Source organism: Semicossyphus pulcher, unplaced genomic scaffold, assembly GCF_022749685.1.
Source record: "Semicossyphus pulcher isolate SPU_LCO1_2020_fin unplaced genomic scaffold, fSemPul1.0.p SCAF_6, whole genome shotgun sequence".
Taxonomy (NCBI): domain Eukaryota; kingdom Metazoa; phylum Chordata; class Actinopteri; order Labriformes; family Labridae; genus Semicossyphus; species Semicossyphus pulcher.
The window spans coordinates 23,225,389-23,248,111 of record NW_027211737.1 but is presented as its reverse complement, the minus strand read 5'-3'; the positions used below and the strand labels follow the sequence as shown (position 1 = coordinate 23,248,111).

General features: G+C 42.0%; 2 protein-coding genes across 2 annotated transcripts in view; one reads left to right on the top strand and one right to left on the bottom strand.

The window, feature by feature from the left end:
- Positions 1-856: 856 nt before the first annotated feature.
- Positions 857-9,870, bottom strand: LOC138610299 (L-serine dehydratase/L-threonine deaminase-like). Its single transcript, XM_069683037.1, has 8 exons — positions 9,851-9,870; positions 2,639-2,795; positions 2,458-2,497; positions 2,225-2,364; positions 2,006-2,097; positions 1,357-1,584; positions 1,147-1,271; positions 857-1,050 (listed from the first exon to the last, which is right to left on the bottom strand). Exons 2-8 carry the CDS (start codon positions 2,789-2,791, stop codon positions 857-859), a joined length of 972 nt encoding a protein of 323 aa, XP_069539138.1. The 5' UTR covers positions 2,792-2,795; positions 9,851-9,870.
- Positions 9,871-13,371: 3,501 nt separating this feature from the next.
- The window catches only part of LOC138610013 (tetratricopeptide repeat protein 28-like), a gene marked incomplete at its 5' end in the record, with an annotated part of 185,820 nt that continues 176,468 nt past the window's right edge, over positions 13,372-22,723 (top strand). The window contains one exon of the mRNA XM_069682715.1: positions 13,372-13,602. Coding sequence (XP_069538816.1) covers positions 13,372-13,602 — 231 coding nt within the window. The remainder of the gene's footprint in view (positions 13,603-22,723) is intronic.

Genomic DNA, 22,723 nt, shown 5'->3' with positions numbered 1-22,723 from the left:
ATTCAGGATATGTGAACAACTGGTAGACGTACACATTTATGAAACACTCTTTGCATGTGTGATTTAAAGGGTGCAACATTTCCATTTCTATTTCCAAAATCCACTGGAGAATGATCCAATCATTAAACACTTTATGTTACGTCGACTCACTTTATGATACAAAACCTTACAGCTGTATCTTGACTGCTTTCTGAGGGTCAATACTGGTGTCAGTAATTGGGCGTTGTAAAAGTATGGTAATAAAGTAGCATAAACACAACCAAACCAAATCAACTTTTCAGTGTTCACTGGTCCACAACAAGCTCAGTTGATACGTATGCAATCAGCTAATAACGGCCTATTTATCACTCTAGATTTGGTGTAAAAACATAGCTCAAAGAAAACATGAAGCAAAGGCCACATACTGTTGCTCAAAGCTTGTGAGGAAGACGTTCAATCTCTATTTACATCAGCAGTCATGAATGAGAGGCTGTCAAGTCTAAGGCTGAATATTCAGAAATATAATTTATTTATTTTTAAATACATTTCAAAGTACAAAAGCAGAAGAACAAAATACAACAACTTTAACAAAGTAAGCACCCTAAATACAAACACAACTTAAGTGTGTCTGTGTACATTTTATATTTAAATTATTCTGAAAGAGGTCTCTTTAGTCAAGAACTACCAGCAGAGCTGCATCAAACATACAAAAATCCCTCCAGCAGCTCCCTGTCACATTATCAATCAGTCTCAGTGCTCAGGAGAGTGTCACAGTCTGGAATGATTCGGTCTATGGAGCACATGAATAATGTTTGTTTATGGATTGAGACCAGCTGATGGAGGAACAGAGGAAAAGGTCAGAGGGACCTGAGCCATGCTAGATAACACCCAGCTGTTTTTTCAGCCTCCTCAGCTGCTCCATGCTGATGTTGTTGCCGCCGCACACCACGATGACCACCGGGCCGAGGCTTCGTGCCAGCTTCCCCTCGTCCTGCAGCCTTTTGATAATGCCGCTGTACACGGCCGCCAGGGCCGCGCCGCAGGCCGGCTCCACCAGGACCTTCTCATCATCTGCAGAAAGAGCAGAAACCAGAGCAGGTCAGTCACAAAGCTGTTTTCCTGGCTTTTTAAACCTGCTGTGCATGCTCGGGTGCAGGTTGTACTCACCTACAAAGTGTTCGACAGCTTTTACAGCCTCCTGATCTGTGACTACTTCTGAGAAAACTGTGTGCTCGTTCACCAGTTTAAGAGTCTGTGCAGACACCCTCGTCAGGCCCAGCGTGGTTGCAACACTAGAAAGCAAAAAGAAAAGTAAGTAAGTGAGAAAATGTGGGATTATGTTTAAATTTGCTATAAAACACGAGGTTGTGTCTGTACCTGGTAATTTCAGGTAGAGTAACCAGCTCCCCGGCCTTCATTGCTGCACTGAGGCTGTGTGCTCCCATGGTTTCCATCGCTACGATGGGCACGTCAGCCCAGCCGGCACGACGCAGTCCCTCCACCACTCCGTTCAGCAGACCCCCACCTCCAACAGACAACACTATCGCTCCTGGCTTCTCCATCATGTCCTGCTCCAGCTCCTTCACCAGGGACGTGTGGCCTTCCCTGGAAACACAAACACAACCATATCCTCTCATTTTTCGTCAGAATTCAACCTACATTTTTGCATCGTTAAGATCAATCTGTGCATGCTGCAGAACATTAATACTGCAAGTAGCCCATAATTTCTGTAATTAATTGTTGTGTTTAACACCTCAACAGTGACATCCAATGTGTAAATGAATCATGAATGAGTTAGCAGTGTGATAAGATATCGCATATCTGACATAACACCTCATCCAGCCCCTGCAACAGCTCTATGCAAGACCATGCATGATGAGGCAGGTGTTACTATCAGTCATTCACACATTTTATTACATTTTCTTATCACTTCTCCCTCTCTATCTCCTGATGACTTATAGATTACTATGCAAGAATGTCTGCACACAGAAATTTGCTGTAACAATTCCTGCAAGACGAGTCTTACCAGATGAGAGGGTCATCAAAGGGAGAGATGAAAATCCAGCCGGGGTTATTCGCCACAAGCTGCTGTCCGTATTCAATGCTTTCATTTAGAGCCTGAAAAAGATACAACTTTATTTCTTCTGATGGATTTATTTTCCGTTTTCTTTCTATGTATGCTGACAAACATGTACTAGGTAAAGAGTTTAGTTAACACCATACTTGAAACACATGATTATCTAACCTTTCCATGGATAACCACAGTGGCTCCCTCGTCCTTCAGCCTCTCCACTGTTGGGTTCGGTGTAACACTTGGAACTACGATGGTTGCAGGCACACCCATCTGACGGGCAGAATAAGCTGCTGCCATCCCAGCGTTTCCACCTGTTGGTCCAAAAGCAAAAGATTACACACTCAAGCACACCAATAGAGGAAAAGGGAAGTCTCAAATTAACTTCGTATTGGCTCAGTGCTTACCTGAGCAGCAGACAAAGCGCTCACATCCTCGCTCTGCCCACTACAAGAACATAAGAGAGATAACAGTCAAAAAATCACAAGGAATTAGCTGACACACTTTATGGTCCAGACTCAATCACACAAACCTCAAACACAGGACAAATCACATCATCGCAGCACAGAAGAGATTTAAATTACTCACAGTTTTGCACAGGTGCCCGATGCCCCTGATCTTGAAGGATCCTGTGGGCTGAGATGAATCCAGCTTGAGGTAAACAGAGGTCCCTGCTACTTTAGTGAGGGCCAGGCTCTGCCTCACTGGGGTGGCCACATGAAGAGGCTGCTGGGTCTTCATCTTACTGTGGAATTAAAATGCAAAGAAATGTGTTCAAGAGAGAAATCTAAATTTGTTCCCAAAGATCCTTGATGACCCATTTCTTCCAACTCACCAGTCTCAGATGGATGGATGGCAGGGTAACAGCTTCTTCTGGATATTGATGAGCCCAAACTTCCTTATTTCTTGTCTCTTGAGTCTGAAGTGCATATATAGGTGCTTGTGCTGTGGGCTTGGCAAAGGAGGCCCACTTGTGGACCAATCAGCGTGAGGCATTCTGCAACAAGACCCTCCCACTGACCGTGAGAAGAAACAGGCCGAGGATGAGTGAAATTTGTCCCATTGAATTTCATCACCAATTTCTTTTCCTTTTCTTTCTGGGATGTTTTTTGGGGGTCTGATAAGCCGAGATAGTTCCCCGGACTGCACTGGGATGACCGGAAGTATACACTTACAAATTAAAAGTAAAAAAATCAATAAAATAAAACCAAGATTCCACTTTGTACAGTCCTGATAAAGAGATTAAATTTTAATTTCTAGTTAAAGTGACAGTTAAAGCGGGTAAAAGTGAGTTTTCCACAAGCTACCGTTACATAATTTGTGACCCCCCATGACATTTCTCCCGCACCGTCCTTCGCGTGCTCTCTCCCCTCTAAAGGAGTTGCTCACCCCGCCGGCATTACCAAAAGAGTCGCTACTATTTTGGCTCCGATGGAGAACTACCAAAAGCGGGTCCGCGCGCGAGCAGCCTCCATGCGGACGGTGCAAACCTGAAAAATCCGGCTGCTGTCTCAGGACGAGACGAATCAAACGCTTCAAAATTAGATTAATGTAAAGCGGAAATATCTTTAAAATGGGCTTAGATAAAATGTACCTAAGTAGGCCTTTGTTGTACCTCAAATGAAAGTGCACTTAGTAGCTTACACTTATGGGTATTTCCGTTTTTCCTGCTTTTAATTTCTAGGAAAATATTGCTTACTTACTTTTTTAAAACCCAATTATTAATCTGACATCTATGTGCAGTTATTTTTCAGAATAAGAGTCAACATTAAAAACAAAGATTTACATAGAAAATATCACATTATTATTTAAAACAATGTGATTAATTTTAGTATTAAATGTCCGATAAAGTATTGATATACCCCCTGCAGCTATCATATTAATATGCTGCACTCAAGTTTTTGCATCAGCAATATCATTGCACTGGAGTAGCCTACCTCCTCCACTGAATGTAGGTCAGTCTGTCAAATCAGGCTGCTCATTATGTCATGTAGGAAAAAAACAAAAACAAACGAGCTGCATTGATTTATAGTACTGGTACTCTTTTCTGGACCTTTAAACAACCTGCTTAAATTAAATTTGGTCACATTAGTAGAGTTCATTTGAGTTTGAGAGAGTGAAAAGATAAATATTGTGGATAAAGTGAAAAAAAGAATGGCCCTTGCAACCAAATGGGGAGTCTAGTCCATAACTCGTACTGTAGTGGACCTACATGATATTTCAGCCTGCATTAAGTCAGACCAAAAAGACCTGTTATAGTAATAAAATGACATAGGTGTGAGGAGCACTGTCAGAGGTCAATATTGTAAACTTCTTTATGATTAAATAGTGGCTCGATCCCTTTCATTCCAGCGATTACCATGTCACAATTTTACTCTTAAGTTTGGATGCAATTTTAGAAACCAACCGCCTCGTGTTCACAATACATGACACACATCCGAAGTACAAAATGAATGTTCTTAGAGATTCTGTGCTCTCAAAACTTTCCATAGAGTCATCAGAAATCAAACTCAGTTAACTCAACAGATATAATAAGTTGAGCTGAGTCACTCAAGTGATTTTGTCTTGGTTTGCATGATTTATTTACATTAACTACTGGTGTCAGGGCCAACATGTGCTCTGTTTAGGACTGTTGCACCATCTGCTGGTGAAGAGCTGCATGTACAAGAGCTGTGTTGCTTGAAAGCATGATGCGGTTACATCAGTCTGCCTCATTTCCTGGTTTTTATGGGTTTTTATGAAGCATACTTTGAACTGCAAAATCCCTGCAGACTCATGCTGAAGTCTTAAGGGATAGGAATAATCATTTATTGATACATATCTGGAGTAACCATAGATTTTTGTCGAAGCCCTGCTTACTTAATTTATTGTATGTAAGTTATCCATAAACAGTTCTTTCTTGTCTCTGTGACACAAAAAAGAAGAATAGATTGATGCTGATAATGACAGGACAAAACAATATTTATTTTTTGAAGGGAAATACACATTTATTTATATTTTCCCAAACATATTATACATTTTATAAGCTGAAGCATGAAGCATTTTGTCCTCGCCACAGCTCACAAAATCATTTCAATCCCTTCTTTTCATGCAAAACAGAGTCCTCATCGCTCTGCCAAAGGATTTCCGGCATCTCTTCAGCCGGCTCTTCTTTTCTTTGACAGGTGGGACACTCTCAGTGGCTGACGTCTCCTCAGCTGGACTGGCTGCACTTTGGCAGACAGCTGTTTCTTCTTCAGCCGTGCCAGTAGTGTCTGTAACTCCAGCAGCAGCTGCTGCGTCATCCGAGGGAGGTGTGTTCGCGCTGCCATCACAGGAGGAGGGAGGAGATGCAGGAGGAGATGAGGGAGGAGACAAGGGAGGAGGGGCTAAGGCTTTGTCTTTAAGAGGAAGAACAACGGCCTCTTCATCGACCTTGTCTACAGGAGGTGCTACATCTTCATCGTTTGGGACGACCAGCATTAAAGTAAAGGCTTTATCCACACTAAAAAAAACATGAATGAATGAATGAATTAGCCAATCACAATACAAATCTGCCCATTAATCCAATCATGCCTCATCCAACCTTACTGATAGTGGTCACACAGTAACTTACTACGTGCTGGTGTCTCTCTGAGCCTCCATGTGGGCCATGCTGACAAAGGGATGCTTGAGAGCCTCCTCAGGAGTGATCCTCTTCTCACGGTCCATCTCCAGAAAACATTTCATGAGTCTCACAAAAGCTGTCTTATCATCCAGCTCAATGGACTCCTGCATCACTGGGTACAACTAGATATTAAAAAATAGATACAGGTTCAGTTAATCTGACACACAAAAGTGGTATTAATTCATTCTGTACAGATGAAATGGACCACGTACTGTAATCAGGCCATCCAGACTTTCAAAAGACCTTTCACATTTTTGGGGCATTTCACTGCAAGCGTCGAGCTGGTATTCCCTTGGTGTCTACAGGAGCAACATATATGAGTCAGATACTTCTTCCTTACTGTCTTTAATATTTTAAAGTGTTGTCTTAAATATGACAAAGAGCACAGGGAGGAACAAGGTTGAAATACCTTCAGCCACCACCTGGGTCTAATCCAGTAATGGTTCCTCTTAAAATACTTGTGGGTGAAGTCACCAGCGTCGAGGAGGCGGTCAGCTGGCTGGCCCAGGCTTTTAACAATATCTCTCATCTGGAGAGAGAATACAAAGAATCACATGAAGTCTCTTGTTTGGTTTGAACCCTGTATGTAAATGCCATTGCTTTAAAATCTGGATATATTTGGTTACTTACCATCTCGTACTTGCCGGTTATTGCAAACGGGTGTTTCCCGAGGTACAAGAAGGCGAGCACACAGCCGAGACCCCACATGTCTATGGCCTCAGCGATGGGGAGACCCAGGGCTACTTCAGGAGCCCTGTGTGAAGCGAAGGAGAATCAAAAGAGGTGTTAGGCACGTTGTCAAATTCAGCATGTGTACTGAAGCTTGGCACCACCTCTGTTAGATAATTTGAGGCAAAGTAACATTGAACCTACGCATAACCAACAGCCTGAGTGGTCATTCCTCGTTTGTATTCAGAGAGAGTGAAGGCCCGACTGAAGTCTACTAGTTTGACTCTGAAAGGCTCATGCACGTGGTTAACCAGCATTATATTTTCTGGCTTCACGTCAGCGTGGATGACACCAATGGCCTTCAGGGCGTCATAAGCCGTCAGCAACTGCAGAGACAAAGAAGGAAATGTAGACGGTTTATGATAATATCCAGCAGGGTGCACGCTTACGTGGATCAGGAAGAAATACATTTATAATTTTTATAAATTATCTTATTCATCTGGCTGTGTATGTTCATGCAGGCTTTACCTGCTTTGCGATCGGCCGTATCTCGCTGAGAGACAGTGGCTCCATGTGTCTGTCCATGACCAGCTGAGCGAGACTCCTGTCTAGCAGTTCGAATGCCAGACACGTGTGTCCTTGGTGCTGAAACTGGTCAAGGAACGAGACCACGTTCTTCCCGACTGGGTCAAGAACGCTCACTTTCTCGAGCATTCTGATCTGTGGAGAAATTAAATAGTTACTCAACATGGTCTCATTCAGTCAAAAACATCATCATCGTCGAAAAGAGATAATCTACCTCTCTGGTAGCGATCTTGCTGTCCTTGGTTTTCAGGATCTTGAGGGCCACTTCCTGTGATGTGATTAAGTTCACACACTTGGCAACTTTGCCAAATTGCCCTTCGCCGGTGAAATCGCAGACGAGGTAATGACTGGTGCTGCTGCACAGGATGTCGCTCTTTTTCACCACAAAGTCCTCCGATTTCCTCTTTTCGTCTGTGACTGCTGATGAAGACGCTGGACATGGAGAGAAAAGGGGGTCACAGCACAGGGTCATTGAGGGTCATTCAGCCAACACAATGCGTGCAAATACACAACTCAAGTTTAGTTATCATTTTACAGCCACATCAAGAAGACTAAAGTGGAGAATACTGAATAAAGCGTCATGACTTTTTAAAAATAAGTGGTTTTCTCAAGTAGGAAGAGCAAATGCACAAAGATCAAAAAACACTTAATTACAAGTAAAAGTCTTGCAGTAAAAATGTTATTTATTATCAGCAAAATGTACTTCAGTTAAAGAAAGTAAAAGTACTGATTATAAAGCATTATGTTAGTGTTATATTACAACATATTACACAATTTATTAACTAGTAAGCAGCATTTTGATGTAGATGTAGTTTCTATATTTGAGATTATGGTACTTTAATTTAGTACAAAATAATGCCTTTTCAAAATCTGCAAAATAACTTGTAGTTTCAGCTGTCACATCAATGCATGAAGCAAAAAACATTGAGTACACTTAAAAAGGAGTATAATATGTAGCAAGTATAAATTCTTTGCCATTACTGTGTGTTTTCATTTGTTCTTACGTGCTGTATCTGCCGCCGAAGAGCTGGATGAACTTGGATCAGGTGGCAATTCGCCAAAGAAAAGGTTTTTAAAAAAGGTCAACATTGTAACCTCTCCAACAAACAAACTATCTCAGAAGGTGTGTGCCGGGCTGAAGGCAAACTGAGCATCTGACGTGTTTTCGGTTAAATATATAAACTGTGGAGCGTTGCTGCACAGTTGGTTGTGACGACGTTTCCATTCAAAAGAAGAGCTACATTCTAAACAACACGCTGCAAGATTCTAGTGATGCTAACAGGCTTCATCATGATCTGATTGTATGTTTTTTTATGGACAATGATTATATATTTGCAGATTTCACAAATTATTTTAATTCAATTATATTCAGGAGTCAAGTATTGTCATGTCTTAAACTGAATCAACGCACATTATTGAAAATGTGACTGGGTTACATTTAAAGTGATGTTGATATATTGAAGCAATGATACCCAAGCAAAGGAAACAAGACCTTTTTATGACATATCTTTTATTTTGTATTATTTTATCTCCATCCCATAAACACAGCTTTGGCTAAATCCCTCAACATACCGTTTTAATTGAATAGAGTAGCTTGCATCGACAACCATTACCATCTCTGCTGTTGTGGTGTTGACCGGTCTTGAATAAAAATTCCAAGTCCTCCTTGTCCAGGACCCTGTTTACATTTGCTTTTAACCATGTGTGCTGGTGGACAGCTCTAAGCACCGCTGTTCACACCTGACATTAACAAGCCTCTCCGAATGCATCTTCAGTAACTAATTGTGATTGGATTTAAATTTCCTGCTTTATATGCAAATGAGACAAGACGGAGAGCAAGATTTTCTAAGTGTTTTTTAAAGCAGTCAAGAACTATCTCAACTACTTCAACACTAATAACAAAACAGCTTGCCTGAAAACTAGTGAAATACTTGACTTATTGTTAACATAGTAGTTTAAATTAGTCTTCATTATGCATTTGCAAAGTTACTGTTACATAGATGGGATTTATTTAGCTCAATTCATGTGACAAAGATTGATTCTCATGCACATCAACCATTCAATTTCTAGAAATTCTAGTAGTGATGCTCTAGTTGCAGAACAAACTGAAACCAAATAAATGAACTAAACTTTAGCGCCCCTAGTGGTAGCATTAAAAAGACACTGTGGCAGATGTCATTGCCAAACATTAACATATGTATTTCTCCTTTATGATGGCATGTTGCACTGGTATGTTGTTGTTTTTATTGCTATAGAGACAGATTTCTTGAAGCACAAGTGTAATTTATATCATTAATGATTGCTCAGCTCCATTTAAATGCACCAGCATAAACATCAGCTGGCATATATAATACCAAGGCCTCGGAAATGATACAAATAAATGGACTACAGGCATGTTCCTAACTACACCTGTGTTAATCTTTATATGACAGGAAATGTCTGCAAAACAAGGTTTAAATGTGTGTTTAAATGTTTCAGAATCCATCTGAAATGGTGTCATCACATGGTTAATGTAAGGCCATTTCACTCATTTCAACTCTGTCTTCCTCTGTTAACTGAGGTAAATACCAGACTTTGCAGCTTCTAAATGATCAATTATGTGAACCAGTTTGTCGCTAACCTTGTCTGCCTGTTGTTTGTGAACAGATAGTTTGCCCTTGGTTTACAGCTTCAGAGCTTTTAAATAAGTAACAAGAGTGAGGTTTGAGCTGGAAACAAAACTGAGCTTTAAGATGCTAAGACCGAGACTTCTTCTGCAATCGCCCCCTGCTGGCCCATAGAAGGATGCAGGTTTAAGGCCACACTGGGTACTTGCTTTGACTTCACTTCAGAAACCAAGAGGCTATGTCCAGTCGAACTAAAGCTATTGCATTGGTGTTTATATGGGATTTTATAACTGCCTTATAACTGCCAGAAATGGGTGGGTTTGCAGCCACATTCACAATGTTTGTGGAAACTTGTTAAAACCATTTTTTAGTCGCAGTCAGAAATTCCTGATACCTCTAACTGGCAATTACAACTAACGAGGCTGGAATGAAAGGCTCTTTACACTTTGCTGCTCATAATTACGATTTAACAATTGGACTTGAATGCAGCATCACTCAGCCCAGGTGGAGCACTAATTGGTCTGTGCACGCGAGAGAAGTGCTCTTTTCTCATCTTCACCTCTGCCCTTACAGTGTCTGTGAAAGCCTACGACCTTAATGTGAGCTAAATATGCATTTAATTTCACCTTATAATAGATTTGAAACACTTCTAAAATAAAAACAAACAATTCCTACTTAACTTTAAGTCCTTTTATTGTACTTCTTTTCCTGACTCAGGCTCCCACAGACCTTCATGCCTCCCTCTGCACAGCGCTCAGAAATCCGCTATGGCAACAGGGGGAAAAACGACAAGAAAAAAAGGAAAAGATTTGACAACATGGCGCACTTTCCTTGAGAAAAGTTTCTCCTGAACGCCACACAGCTCAGTCTTCGTGGATTTTCCTCGCAGTTTGTCGACACTTGCACAACAACGTGGACTTTGTGGCTAACTTTTGAACACCCCTTGAAGCAGAAACAGTGGATACAAAGCGGGGAAGGAGTGTGATGGGATGAGAGCGATAATCCGTCGCACAAACCAAAGCAGTGAGACAGGATGGAGAAGCAAACGACTCTGAAAGAAAAGGTAAATAGATAAAAATACAACTACTTTATAGACTGTCAAGCGAGCTGCCATTTTTTGCAGTTGTTGGCATGCTATTGCCTCCTGAAAAACACTTTTTAACCTCGCGTCCTGGACAGGAAATACCAAATGACCATTCCTGCGAAAACCTCGTAAAAGTTCTCTATCGATTTTCCAGTCATGCATACTGTACTGTACTGCACAGTGGATGTGTGGGCTCTCCTGCAACACACAATAGTCTACATGTAATTTAAATGTCAGTAGAAGAGAGTACGGATTATAAATAGGCTGAAATACCACAATTATTTTGCTATTGCATGAACAGCAGCTGCCAAGATCCCACAGTGGCAGTAAGTTCTTGTGAGTAAATCTACATAACAACCCATAATACAGAAAATATGTGCAGTCCAGGCTATATTTCCCCTTTGTGTTCATCTCTGTCTCTTTGTCTGCCTTTGATTTACTTAGTTAGGTGTCCCAATATTGGGGTGGGCTTTTATTATCTTTCTCTCCACCCTTCCTGCACACATGCAGTAGTCAGCCCCCTGTTTGTTGTAGCAGATGAGACAGCAGCACCCACAGTAGTCCTTCCCCTCCTTTCATCCTGCTAATCAGCTGGCTTATAGTGTCTGTTTAAAGGGAAAACCTGCATGCCTTTAGGCCCTGGAACCACTAACATAATGGATGCATCTCCTGATATTTCTTTGGGTGCAAGCCTTTTGATGCCAGCTTTAGTGACCGGTGCTGTACGTTGTGGTGAGGATCTCTCGATCAGCCTGTTTGTGTATTTCTGAGAGGTGGGATGCCTTTTTATGTGACTTACAGCTACAAATGCAGCAGTAAACCCTTCCTTTTAAGCCACTGTGAAACCCCCCCACTGGTTTATCTTGGTTATTTTGCAGCCTAACTGATCTGCAGGTGTTAAATTGGCCATTAGAGGTAGAAACAAAACACTGGACCCTTTAAAGTCCAGCCAAAGTAAAGCAGGAAGTCAATCCTATTCGTGTTGTTATGTCATAGAAAAAATAATTTAACTATAAAACAGAGAAGAGCACAAAAATGTGGAAAAGACGGAGGTCAAAAGGTGCAAAGAAGAAACTGATTGGTGCTACGATGTAAGTTGAAGTTGAATCCACTCTACAAAAGCCCTCATGTCTGCCGCTTCTACTCCCCGGGCTTCTGGAAGTAATTACCCAGCCTGCCCTATCCCAGAATTCAGTCTGAGGAGGTGTGGTGAGAAAGAGGTAGCCTATAATGGAAGCTGGCCTTAAAAACACGCAACCCGAGATGGATTTCATGATTCAGTAACACTCAGCAAACCGTCCCTGCTAACTGGACACGGCGCTCCTCTACCTAATCAATCAGGCTGCGTTGGTTGGAGTCGATATGATAATTAACTTTGCATTGAAATGGTTTAGCTGTTAGTTTGTTCAGCAGTGTAACAAGTTCAAAATGAATGTGAACAATAATATATTCAATTCCACATTAGGCATTAGGCAGTTTTAATTTGTGTTTGTAGATTTATCACTGTTATGAAGATGTCTTTATTAGTTATATTGTCAATGTGTGAACTTCTAGAGAAGAATAACCGGTAACAGGCTGTGAACATCAGAATACATATGGGCTTTAATCTTTGCTAACAGGACGCTAAAGAGGGCTGCACGGTGGTGCATTGGTTAGCGCTGTTGCCTCACAGCTAGAAGGTTCCTAGTTCCCAGTTCAAGGGTCTTCCTGTGTGGAGTTTGCATGTTCTCCCCGTGCACGCGTTGGTTCCCTCCAGGTACTCCGGCTTGGAGTGTCCAAAGACATGCTTGTTAGGTTAATTGGTAAATTGCCCGTAGGTGTGAGAGTCAGCATGAAAGGTTGTGTGTCTCTGTGTGTCAGCCCTGTCATTGACTGCTGATCAGTCCAGGTTGTACCCCGCCTCTCGCCCAATGACAGCTGGGATGGGCTCCAGCCCCCTGCAACCCTGAACAGGAAATGCGGTAAGAGATAGATAATGGATGGAGGATGCAAAAGATAAAGTCTAGTGTGCCAAAGCCTCCAGCGATTTTAACAAGTCTTATTTAATAGACAATGGTGTGGAAAAAATATCTCAATTCCAGCAACATTTGAATGTAACTTTTGATTGAATGGGTCACAAAGAACCCCGAAGACAATTTAGTCTTTTATTATTAAATTCTAACCTTTCAAGTAGACAGTGTTATTGTTTGACCTTCATCTTTTCCACCTTTTCTTCTCAATAGAGACACAACCTTCATACAGCTATGTGAGGTCAAACGATGTGTTCTATCCTCCTTGGTTTTTATAAAACTTTTTAAAAGCAGACTTTAACTTGTCAAAACAGGCAGAACAGAAAACACTAACATTGCCTTAATTTATTTATTTTTGTTCCGTGTCCCAGTAAGCCACTGAGGCAGCTTGCAGGATACCAGCATTACAGAGCTGGCCAAACTACATCCAATTCAGACATCATTAATGTTCAAGTATAATGGGAATATTAAATCGTTTTTTCTTCTTATATAATAAGTATATGTTAGTTTTGGTTCCATGGGAGAAGATGAGTAGGTTTCACTTATACTCACACATTATCAATCACATTTTAGCTGCATGTTGTAACTACTCTATCGGGCAACAATCCTGTTGGTTAAGTGATAACCTGACACTCCTCTGTCCATTTCTCCAGTTTTCAATCTTCAGTTCTCGGACATCAGGCAGATCTATCCGGTGTGTTTCCGGAGACACAGGGGCCAGGTATGGGCTCAGCAAAGCGGAGTTCATGGAGAAAGTGCAGCAGAGCAACGAGGCGTGCCAGCGCGGTGACTTTCAGACGGCCGTTCATCTGTACACTAATGCCCTGCAAGCGGACCCACAGAACTGCATCCTGTACAGCAACCGCTCGGCAGCGCTCCTCAAACTGGGACAACATCAGGCGGCGCTGGATGATGCTGAAAAAGCTTGTGTTCTCAATCCCAAATGGCCAAAGGTAAGTGTTGCTAAACAGCTTAAACTATTGCAGGCACTAAAGCTGAGGTCTTTTGTTGGAAGAAGGAAGAAAATGGAGAGTTTCCCACCCTGGAAAACAGAAAATATTGACTTTTCTGAAATGCACCAAGAAGTATAATTACAAAGAACTGTAAATCTCAACATTAAATCACGTATATCATTAATCAACAATTCTAAATGTATTGATCAGGACTTTACTGTATAGATTCAAAAGGGCAAACACTTAAAATATAACATAAACTATAAAATATAAAATCAGACTTTTCGTCTTTTCTTCAAATTTGACCAAGCATCCTATTTCCCCATGAACCTAAAGTCATTTACGTACCAAACTCACTTCTTTGATGTTCAAAATATCGTTCACCTTAGGTCAGTAATGTTGTTCAAAAATCAGAGGACATCTTTTACTGTTTTATAAATATGTTTGGAACGGTTCATGCTAGAGTTGTACTTTTTTTGCTGTAAAGCAGACAGCTGATCCGTGTCATCATCTCACTTTCATGAGCTTCCTAATCCAGCCTCGAACTCTACTTACGGAGAGTTTATACAGTGAATAAATAATAAATCCATCCCTCGATATCTTCTTATAATCATTGATCCACGCTTCTGTGCAGCAGTCCACTAAGCCACGTCCTGATGCCTTGTGTTAAGGCGATTGATCGATCAGTTACCCCTTTCCCACCAAAATTAGCACGTTGATACGGGTTTTTCAGACCCGAGAAGGCCCGCTAATAAATGCCGATTGTCTCTTTTGCCATTGCCATTGGAGTATACTCCTTTCGGCCTCTTTTCTGCTGCGTAACTATCTGACGTCACAAATGCGCCGGAAACAGGGTCGCCTTATTTCTTCTTCCCCTCGGATCTGAAGAAGCTCTCTCACCTCGCTGTCTTGCCAGTGTTGCTGCATGTTGCACGTAAAAAAGAACACATTTGCTGTTGTATGTTGTTCTTTTGTATTTACGTGGCAGCGGCCGGAACTTCAATGCGTGTCATAGCATCGTGCTGGAAAGGGGGCGGAGATTAGCGTATCGATTCGGGTTTTTGTGTTCCCATTGTTGCCGATCGGAGCCGAGGCGATAATTACCCGGGTCTCCTGCAGAGTCATTTGACCCGGGTCTAAATGCTGATTGTAGCCTTTCCCATTAGGCTAAAAAAACGGGTGTTTTTTGATCAGTGGGAAAGGGGCTAGAGGCTGTGTTTCTCATCTGGTCACAGAAAATGACCAGGAGTGATGTCAGATAAAACATTTCCCTCAGCCAATACAGGGCTTTATCCGAGTGTTTGTCCCAGTTGCTCACAGTGGATGTGTAATGTGTTACACCGAAAAGTAAAGCCTCAAAACATCGCAACTTGCATTGCAACTTTTTAGAAAAGCTGCTGTGAAATCCTGGAGGGACTGTTTTATGTGAAAGTGTTTTAAAACGGGAAATTTGGTCAATCTAGAAGTTAATAATAGCAAGAAAGAGAACAAGGAAGCACCTTATTACCTTCACTTAAAAGGACAAATGTTTTAAAATGTGTAATCTTTAAATTTTGCCTCATAAAATTGTTTAAAGTAAAATGAGGCAGTACTGGAGATAATTAAAGTATAGAAGGTAAAAAGGTAGTACCGCAGCTGTGTTGTTGTTCTGCTTGAAATTGTTTAACTGTATCAACACAAATTATTTTTCCTCTCACACATTTGAGTTAATTCATCTTCGGACAAAGTGTTTCAAATTCCGCTCACAGTTTTACTCCTCGGTTGCTTCCCTGCAGCTGCTGATCAATACAAAGTTTTTCTGGGGTCTTGTCTTTGATCTTGTCCAGGCCGCGCGTACTAACCTGCGATAGATTTCACATTACTCAGCCGCAGAGATCACTGGGCGACCAATTCCTCTCGGTGATAGAAATGCATCGATTTCATGATTTAGCATGGAGAGACACTTTTGTCTTTGAAGAGAGAGATTGATGATAATGTGGTGGAGTGATATTGATGATAATTTGTCGCTACCAATGATGCATCAGCGGCCACCTCTTCTTTGATCTGAGGTCGTGTGTCTTCCGATGCTCAGGTAGGTTTCCCCCCTCTGTAAAAATGTGTCAGATTTTATCTCATAGATGATGTTGCGTGCTTAGCTTTTCCAATACTATATTGACTTTTTAATAGTGGAAGAACCGTAAAACTCTCATGAGTGAATGTCTGTCACAAATGTTCGCTTGTTAGCATCCACTGTTTCCTATAGTTTTATTGTGTTGTGACTGATCTACAGTTGTTTTCCATTTTATTTTGTTTCACTACAAAGCATTGTCTATATAATTTAAGATCAGTGCTTCTGCAACAATAGTCTCCCCTCCACGCTGTCACTCCTCATTCTGTAGCATCTTAGCATTAGCATCGGGAGAGATTTCATAACCCTCTGAGGCCACAGAGCCCAAACTATAATTGAAAATCACTGCCAAAATCATTCTCCTTTCTGCTCTTTATATGCTATCCAAGTACAATGAGCTCTTTGTGGTCTGACTGGGGGATGGTTGGCTTAATCTCTGCAGTGCAGCTCCGCTTATTCTTGGATTTACAGCCTGACAGGTTTGATTCTGATACTGTTAGCGGAGTCTGTGTCGACGTGTAGCCTGACCTGTGTGTTTTGCCTTGTAACAGGAGACAACGGGATTAATACGTCTGTGGCATTGACAGTTACAGAGTGTACATGCTCATGGTTGAGATGAAGTTCCTTGGATGACCACTAGGGGTCAGTGTTGTCAAACGGGAAGGCTGTTGGAAGCGTTTTTTGTCTGTGCAGGACAAAAAGACATTCAAGCTATTTAATATCAAAGATTCTCTTTTAACATATAGTCAGTCCTAGGAAAGGTACATGTTCACCATGACTTCCTTTTGTGTAAATGAAGAAATGTACTTAAAGATGTATCAACACAGCCATCGTGGAGGATTGTGTGGGAGGTGTTTTTCTACTTGATTAATGTACAAGTGGAGGCCAAGGTCACAACAAATCCATCTTCCAGTTTTTCTCTCTGATATGTCAGGAAAAAAAATGCCCTAGTCTCAAACTGAAGTCTGATCTTCTCATCACATTTGATCATTCTACATCAATGTGCTACAGTGGCTATGAATGAACAGTGATGTGTATTACACCTCCTGTATTCAGGTCCTGCTGCCTGAAAGAATTGATTAGTAATGGTGGTCTTGACACTTATGGCGTCGGCCTCGGGGAGAGAGGGGGTTTGGCGTCGTACAGTCCATCTGCTGCGCCCGGATGTGTGATGAAGGAACAGGGATTAAATCACAGGAGTGTGCTGGCATTCAGATCCTGTGTGAGTACATAATATCATCAATCATACCTCTCTATGACTGCACTCCTGGATTGGCCCGTCAAACACTGACAGGCGTGGTTTTTTGCTGCCCCAAGCACCAGCGAGCAGCCCACCCTCCTGAAGCCCACAGGCAGCCTGTGAACGAAGCCCCCTGTCTAATCTGTCAGCTCTCCCTGCTGTAAGTGCCAGAAAACACATTCTGAAAGAAGAAAGAAAATGTGGGGTTTAATGACCCAAGACAGCTTCAGGCCCTTTGTACCTCACCCTCTTACTGAATATAAAAAGCTTAAATGAGAACAAAATAGGGTGTCATTTCACAGACAAGGTGTGCACACTTGTGTGCGTCTGTTGGCATTTTGTCTCGATGAGCCAGACTGGGAGGAAGAAGATGTGTGGTGTCTTATCGGGCTTCTTTTTGTGTGCATGATTAATAATTTTGAAGTACAAAAGGAACTCTTAAACTTCAGCTAACACATATTTCAGAGATTTTCCGATACAATTTTTTCCTTCCTCGTTCCGGTTCATTCTTGGACTTGAGAATTTGCTGATACCAAGTGCATATCAGTGGAAAGACACTGATAGCTAACATGATGCTTGCTTTGACTGACATTACGCTCTCTGCTGGCACCACGCTGTTGGTGTTTGTTATTGTCACACAATAATTGACCTAAAACCATTTGATATTTGATTGGAGTTGGGCTGCACGACATAAAAAAACATACATTGCGATATCTTTTTGTTCTATCTCTATTAATGCGATTTATTGTGATTTTAAAAATACAGGAAATAATACCAGATGAATGCTGTGTGTTTTCATTTCATTAAATACAAATAGACTTGTGGGCTGCAGTTGTGTTATTTATATGGTATGTCATCTACCATTTCTAACAATGTTCTAGTTTAATCACCGTGATCAGCCCGGTGACGGTAACTTATGGAACCAAAATCTCACGTCTCCTGCTGTGTGCGCGCTGCAGGTGTAGCCGCTAAAAGTAAACACTCTGAGGCACGTCTGCTCCATGAACAGTGAGTTTATATAGAAACGCTGCTGTCACAGGTAATGTCGGCGAGATTATTGAGGTTCCGTTACGCATAAGGTTGTGTGTGCGGACAGGAAGCAGGAGACGTGAGTTTTTTCGTGCTTGGTTACAGCTTACAGGCAGGTGACACACAGACTCTGCAGCTCAGCAGTCAGTTCACTCTCTGTGCTCCGGTGAAGAGCTGCACTGAAGTGAAATCAGACTTTTCTTGTAGACTAGTCATTGAAAACAAGAAACTGGAGTTTTGCACCGAGCAACAACAAAGTGGCAGTTTGACGTGTTGCTTCACTATCGCATGTTTCTGCGATGTGACTATTGCACATGCGCACATCGCAATTGTGATCGCTAAACGAAATTTCGTGCAGCCTCAGATTGGAGGCTAACTGGTTATGGTATCAGATCAGTGCATTGACTGACACACTGATATCCGACACCGTGTTTTTGTCAGTATCTGAGGCCGATACCGATGGGACGAATCGGATCAACTTCAGTACATCGTGATAGATAGACACAGAATTGTGCAAAATGGAAATTGAGTGTTTTGTCATTCTGTGTTGCTCCACAAGTGTGTTTGAGTCGTACACCAGCAGTGACTGAGGGGACAATACCCTCTGAAGATGTATTCCCTGCCTCCTCTGCTCCTCCATCTGGTCCCACCCTCTCCACACGGCTGTTCCTGTGACATGTTAAACAAACAGCCCTCTCTGCCATCACTCCCATTCTCCTGCCTGAGCGCTGACGGGAGAGCTCCCAGGGCACATAAAGACGACTGGCACTGCAGTGTCAGGGGAAGCATCTCTGCCATTTGCATATCTTCGGATTATAGGTTATGATGGTGCCTATCAAGGGTATTCTGTCTCTTCAAGTGTTTATTGCCAAAGTTCCTGCGACACCCTCATAATGACGGTTAAAACCCATCAAGCCTCGATTCCCAGATGAAGCTATAACACATGCCAGTACTTGCATACATTTTTTTTTCTTTCACCAACACGGTTAACATCCTGATAGAGGGGCCTTGGGTTTAACCAGGACAATGAGTGTTTGCATTGTGAAAGGTCACGGTGTGTGCAGTGCTGAAAGGGGACTTTAATTACAGCAGCAGCATATAATGTGTAAGGAGTGGATGCTGACACCCCAGTGAGACATAAAGCTCCTTTTTCCTGCTGTACTTGGTGACGACACTGGCTTCAGCTGCTACTGTACACGAACAAGGGAGAAAAGAATTATGTGAGTGATTCGAGGACCTCATCCTTTGCCACTCTCAGCGCCGCTCTGCTTTTCATGTGGATGAAAACCACTGGGGTGTAATGCTCCCCTGTTGGTGTGACAGTCCGTTAAACCAGCTCTCATCTGATCTCGCCGGGTGTGGAGAATAAAGAAGCTGGCTTTTGATCTCACAGGGAGAGTGGTTTCAGCTTGTGTACCTTTCTTCTGGCTTTCAAACCAACCATTTGAAATATTTATCTTGTAACATCTTGGTGACCTGTCCTATTAGTTTGATACAGGCTGAATTACTACCTGAAGCCTCACAGTGAAGCTACAGTGAAGGCGCTACAATACGTGTGTTTATATTTGTGGAGCAGAGAGCATGTATTAGGTGGCCTGTTTTTGTAAAGAATCTATTATGTTAGCACTGAATTACATTATCATTTGTGGGTATTCAGTTGTTTTCTACAACTATCCTGCAATGTTTGATGCAGGATACTAGCCATGCTAGTTAAGCAGCTTAACTAAAACTTCAATCCAGATTAAAACATCTTTAAAACTGTGAATTTTTCTTAAACAATGTTTGTGATCCGCCTACTTTTCCTATTCCGCCATAATTTGTTTTGTCCAGTTTTGCAGGTATTTAATCAAAAACTCAACTAATGGCATTCTCATCAGCCTCGGCTTTGCTTTGTTTTTATTGTCAACATCAGCATGTGAGCCTTCTCATTTAGAGCAGTGGTTCTCAACTGGTCTCGCCTCAGGACCCACCACCACCTCCTTAATGACGAATCACGACCAAAATTCCTGAAATTTCTCAACCTCTTAAATTAATTTAATAAAAAATGGTGCAGTTTGGACCTGAGATGGAGCAAAACATCACAGTATGTCAACATCACAAAACACAACAGTCAACGGTCAACAAAAATGGCCAGCAGGTAGCAGGGCGAGGAAAATATTCCCTTTACAAATCATTCAATGAACAACCTTTTTTCAACAGAAATAAAGTGTTTCATAAATGCAACTACTGTACATCTCATCAGGTTTCAAGAATGTAACTGTAGCTGGGATTATCCAATCAGTGGATACATGGAGTGTGAATAAACTACACTACTACTGCAGGCATGTCAAAGGATACCCATGTCCTTCAGAATAAAAGCGCAGCATTGGCTTTTTGCCACAACTTCTTTCTTTTAAGCACACATCTGCCACCTACTGAAAACAGCTCCGCGACCCACTTTTGGGTCCTGACCCACCAGTTGAGAACCATGGATTTAGTGCTTCTTAGCACGCTTATGTTAGCATTTAGCTTGAAGCACCACTGTGCCCAAATACAACTCAATGCTAGCCTAGCGTAGCTGTCTTTCAGTCTTCCATCCATTCATTATCTATACTGCTTATCCCGTTCAGGGTCACGGGGGTAGGGTGGAGCCTATCCCAGTTGTCATTCACAGGGCACCTGTCAATCACAGGGCTGACACATAGAGACAGACAATGCTCACACTCACGCCAACGGGCAGTTTTAGAGTCACCAATGAACCTAACGAGCATGTCTTTGGACTGTGGGAGGAAGCCGGAGTACCTGAAGGGAACCCTACGTCTGAACCGGGATTCGCCCCAGGAACCATTGCACCACCATGTAGCCGTCTCTCAGTCTTACTTAAGCTAAATATTAAAACTACAAAAATATTTTCCCTCTCTAACTTCTTGAAAAAATCTACTGTAAAATATAAATGACACAAAGAACAAAACAGCTTGATTTCTTAACTCATGTATGTTAAGGCCTCGCTATGAATCAATGAATATTTATAATCCCCCTTGATGCATATTCATGATTTGCATGATTTGGTTTGATTTGAAAGAAGTGAATGTAACTGACATCAACCTGCATACCTGCCTGTAGATATGAATAAATACTTATAAAATATGAATGCCTCTAGTTAGTCATGAGCATACTGATAGACGGCAGAGCCTCATTATAATAACGTGCAGAGAAAGTTGCTCACCGCGTTCTTAAATCAGATGTGTTGCTTCTCGCCTTCGCTTGCTTGCATGTTATTGGCTTATAGTGGGAAAATGGGGCATCTACAACCGCACGCCTTCACAGGATCCTACTTCACATATGAGGCATATTCATGATTGTAATTGTCGGAAGTAATGGCTGATGAGTGTCTGAAGTTTTCCGAGAAGCTCAAACTATTTAAAATTGAATGATGAAGCTGTCAGAGATACGAGAGGACGTCCATACGTGTTAAAATCCTAGAAAACCGAATGCGTTGAAATGATTTCTGCAGGAAAAAGAGCTTTGTTGCCAAAAACTTCTTCAGTTTTGTTATCCATAATCTCTCTGTTTGTTATCATGGCTTGTTTGACCCTCTCTGCACCACAGCAGTGTTTTTGTGAGAGAGGTTGTACAGATGCCCTTATTTTGACAGTATACGATCCCTGCTGTCTCTCTTCATGAAGACGTGTGCTTTGGGTTAAAACAAGGTCTCCCCGCCAGTTTCCCCTCTCCCACATATCGGCTGCTGTTTTCCATCGTAGCTCCGGCGCTCGCCATGGAGAGAGCAGAGTCATGAACCACTAATGAGAGGGTTCCGTTTTGCTTCTACCCAGCCGAGGCTTGAACTAATGAACAAATCAAATGAGTGGCATGTAATTATAGGCCAGAGAGAGCAGGACGGACAGAGGGCTGGCGCTATAGCGGGCACAAACCTGAAATTATTTGTCTGGAAAATCTGTGAAATGAGCGGGAGCAGTTAAAGTCTGCCTTTTTTTTCCTTTGGAAGGCCGTTGTGGCCGAGCAGGGCTGCACATATGCACGGGCCATGATGGCGGGAAAGTGACCACACGCACACACGAGTCCGCTGTTTGGATTTCAGCAGCACTCACTTGGCAGCTTTGTCATTCTTTACTCAGATGAGATGAAACTAATCCTGTGCTGCTGTTGTCTGTTTTTGATACTGCTCTCCCTCTTCTTTGTGGACAGGAGATTTCAGTGTTTCCTATCCCTTGTGGTTCTACTGCTCCTCTGGTCCCCACCGGGAACGGCACGCTGCAGGCGTAGTAACACTGCAGTGCCCATACAAAGTAGTGCCAAATAAAGAGGTGTTCTTAGTGAAACGCTGTGAAATATTCAAATATAGTGTACAATCAATACCACTATTGATTTTTAGGTGGGACGGCCTTATAAGTGGATAAATTACATATGAAATTGACCCTATCTGCAGCGGCATATAGCCTAGCTTCCGCACCAGCACTCCGGCCGGTTTCTAAACAGCGGTGCCGTGCTGACCGGCATCCCCACTGTATGTAGTATACTTACTATCTCATACAACCCCACTACAAACAGACCAAACTATCCCTTTAATATGCAATACGCTTTTATATGAGCATCTTTATGAACCTCATGTATTCAGTTTGCATCTTAAAATTTCTTTAAGTCTAATTACTCGCTCAGAATTGAACGCATCAACGCCCGACACATGCTTTTAGAATCATTTCCTACAAGCTTCTGTATCTGTCGATTTGCCAGCGACTAATGCA

What these genes read in the sequence shown, in the direction of transcription:
- LOC138610299 (XM_069683037.1), bottom strand. Translation starts at nt 2,791, where the DNA reads ATGAAGACCCAGCAGCCTCTTCATGTGGCCACCCCAGTGAGGCAGAGC. An exon ending in GCGCTTTGTCTGCTGCTCAG is followed by an intron (nt 2,365 to 2,457) that starts GTAAGCACTGAG and finishes TTGGACCAACAG; the next exon opens with GTGGAAACGCTGGGATGGCA. An exon ending in AGCTGTCGAACACTTTGTAG is followed by an intron (nt 1,051 to 1,146) that starts GTGAGTACAACC and finishes CTCTTTCTGCAG; the next exon opens with ATGATGAGAAGGTCCTGGTG.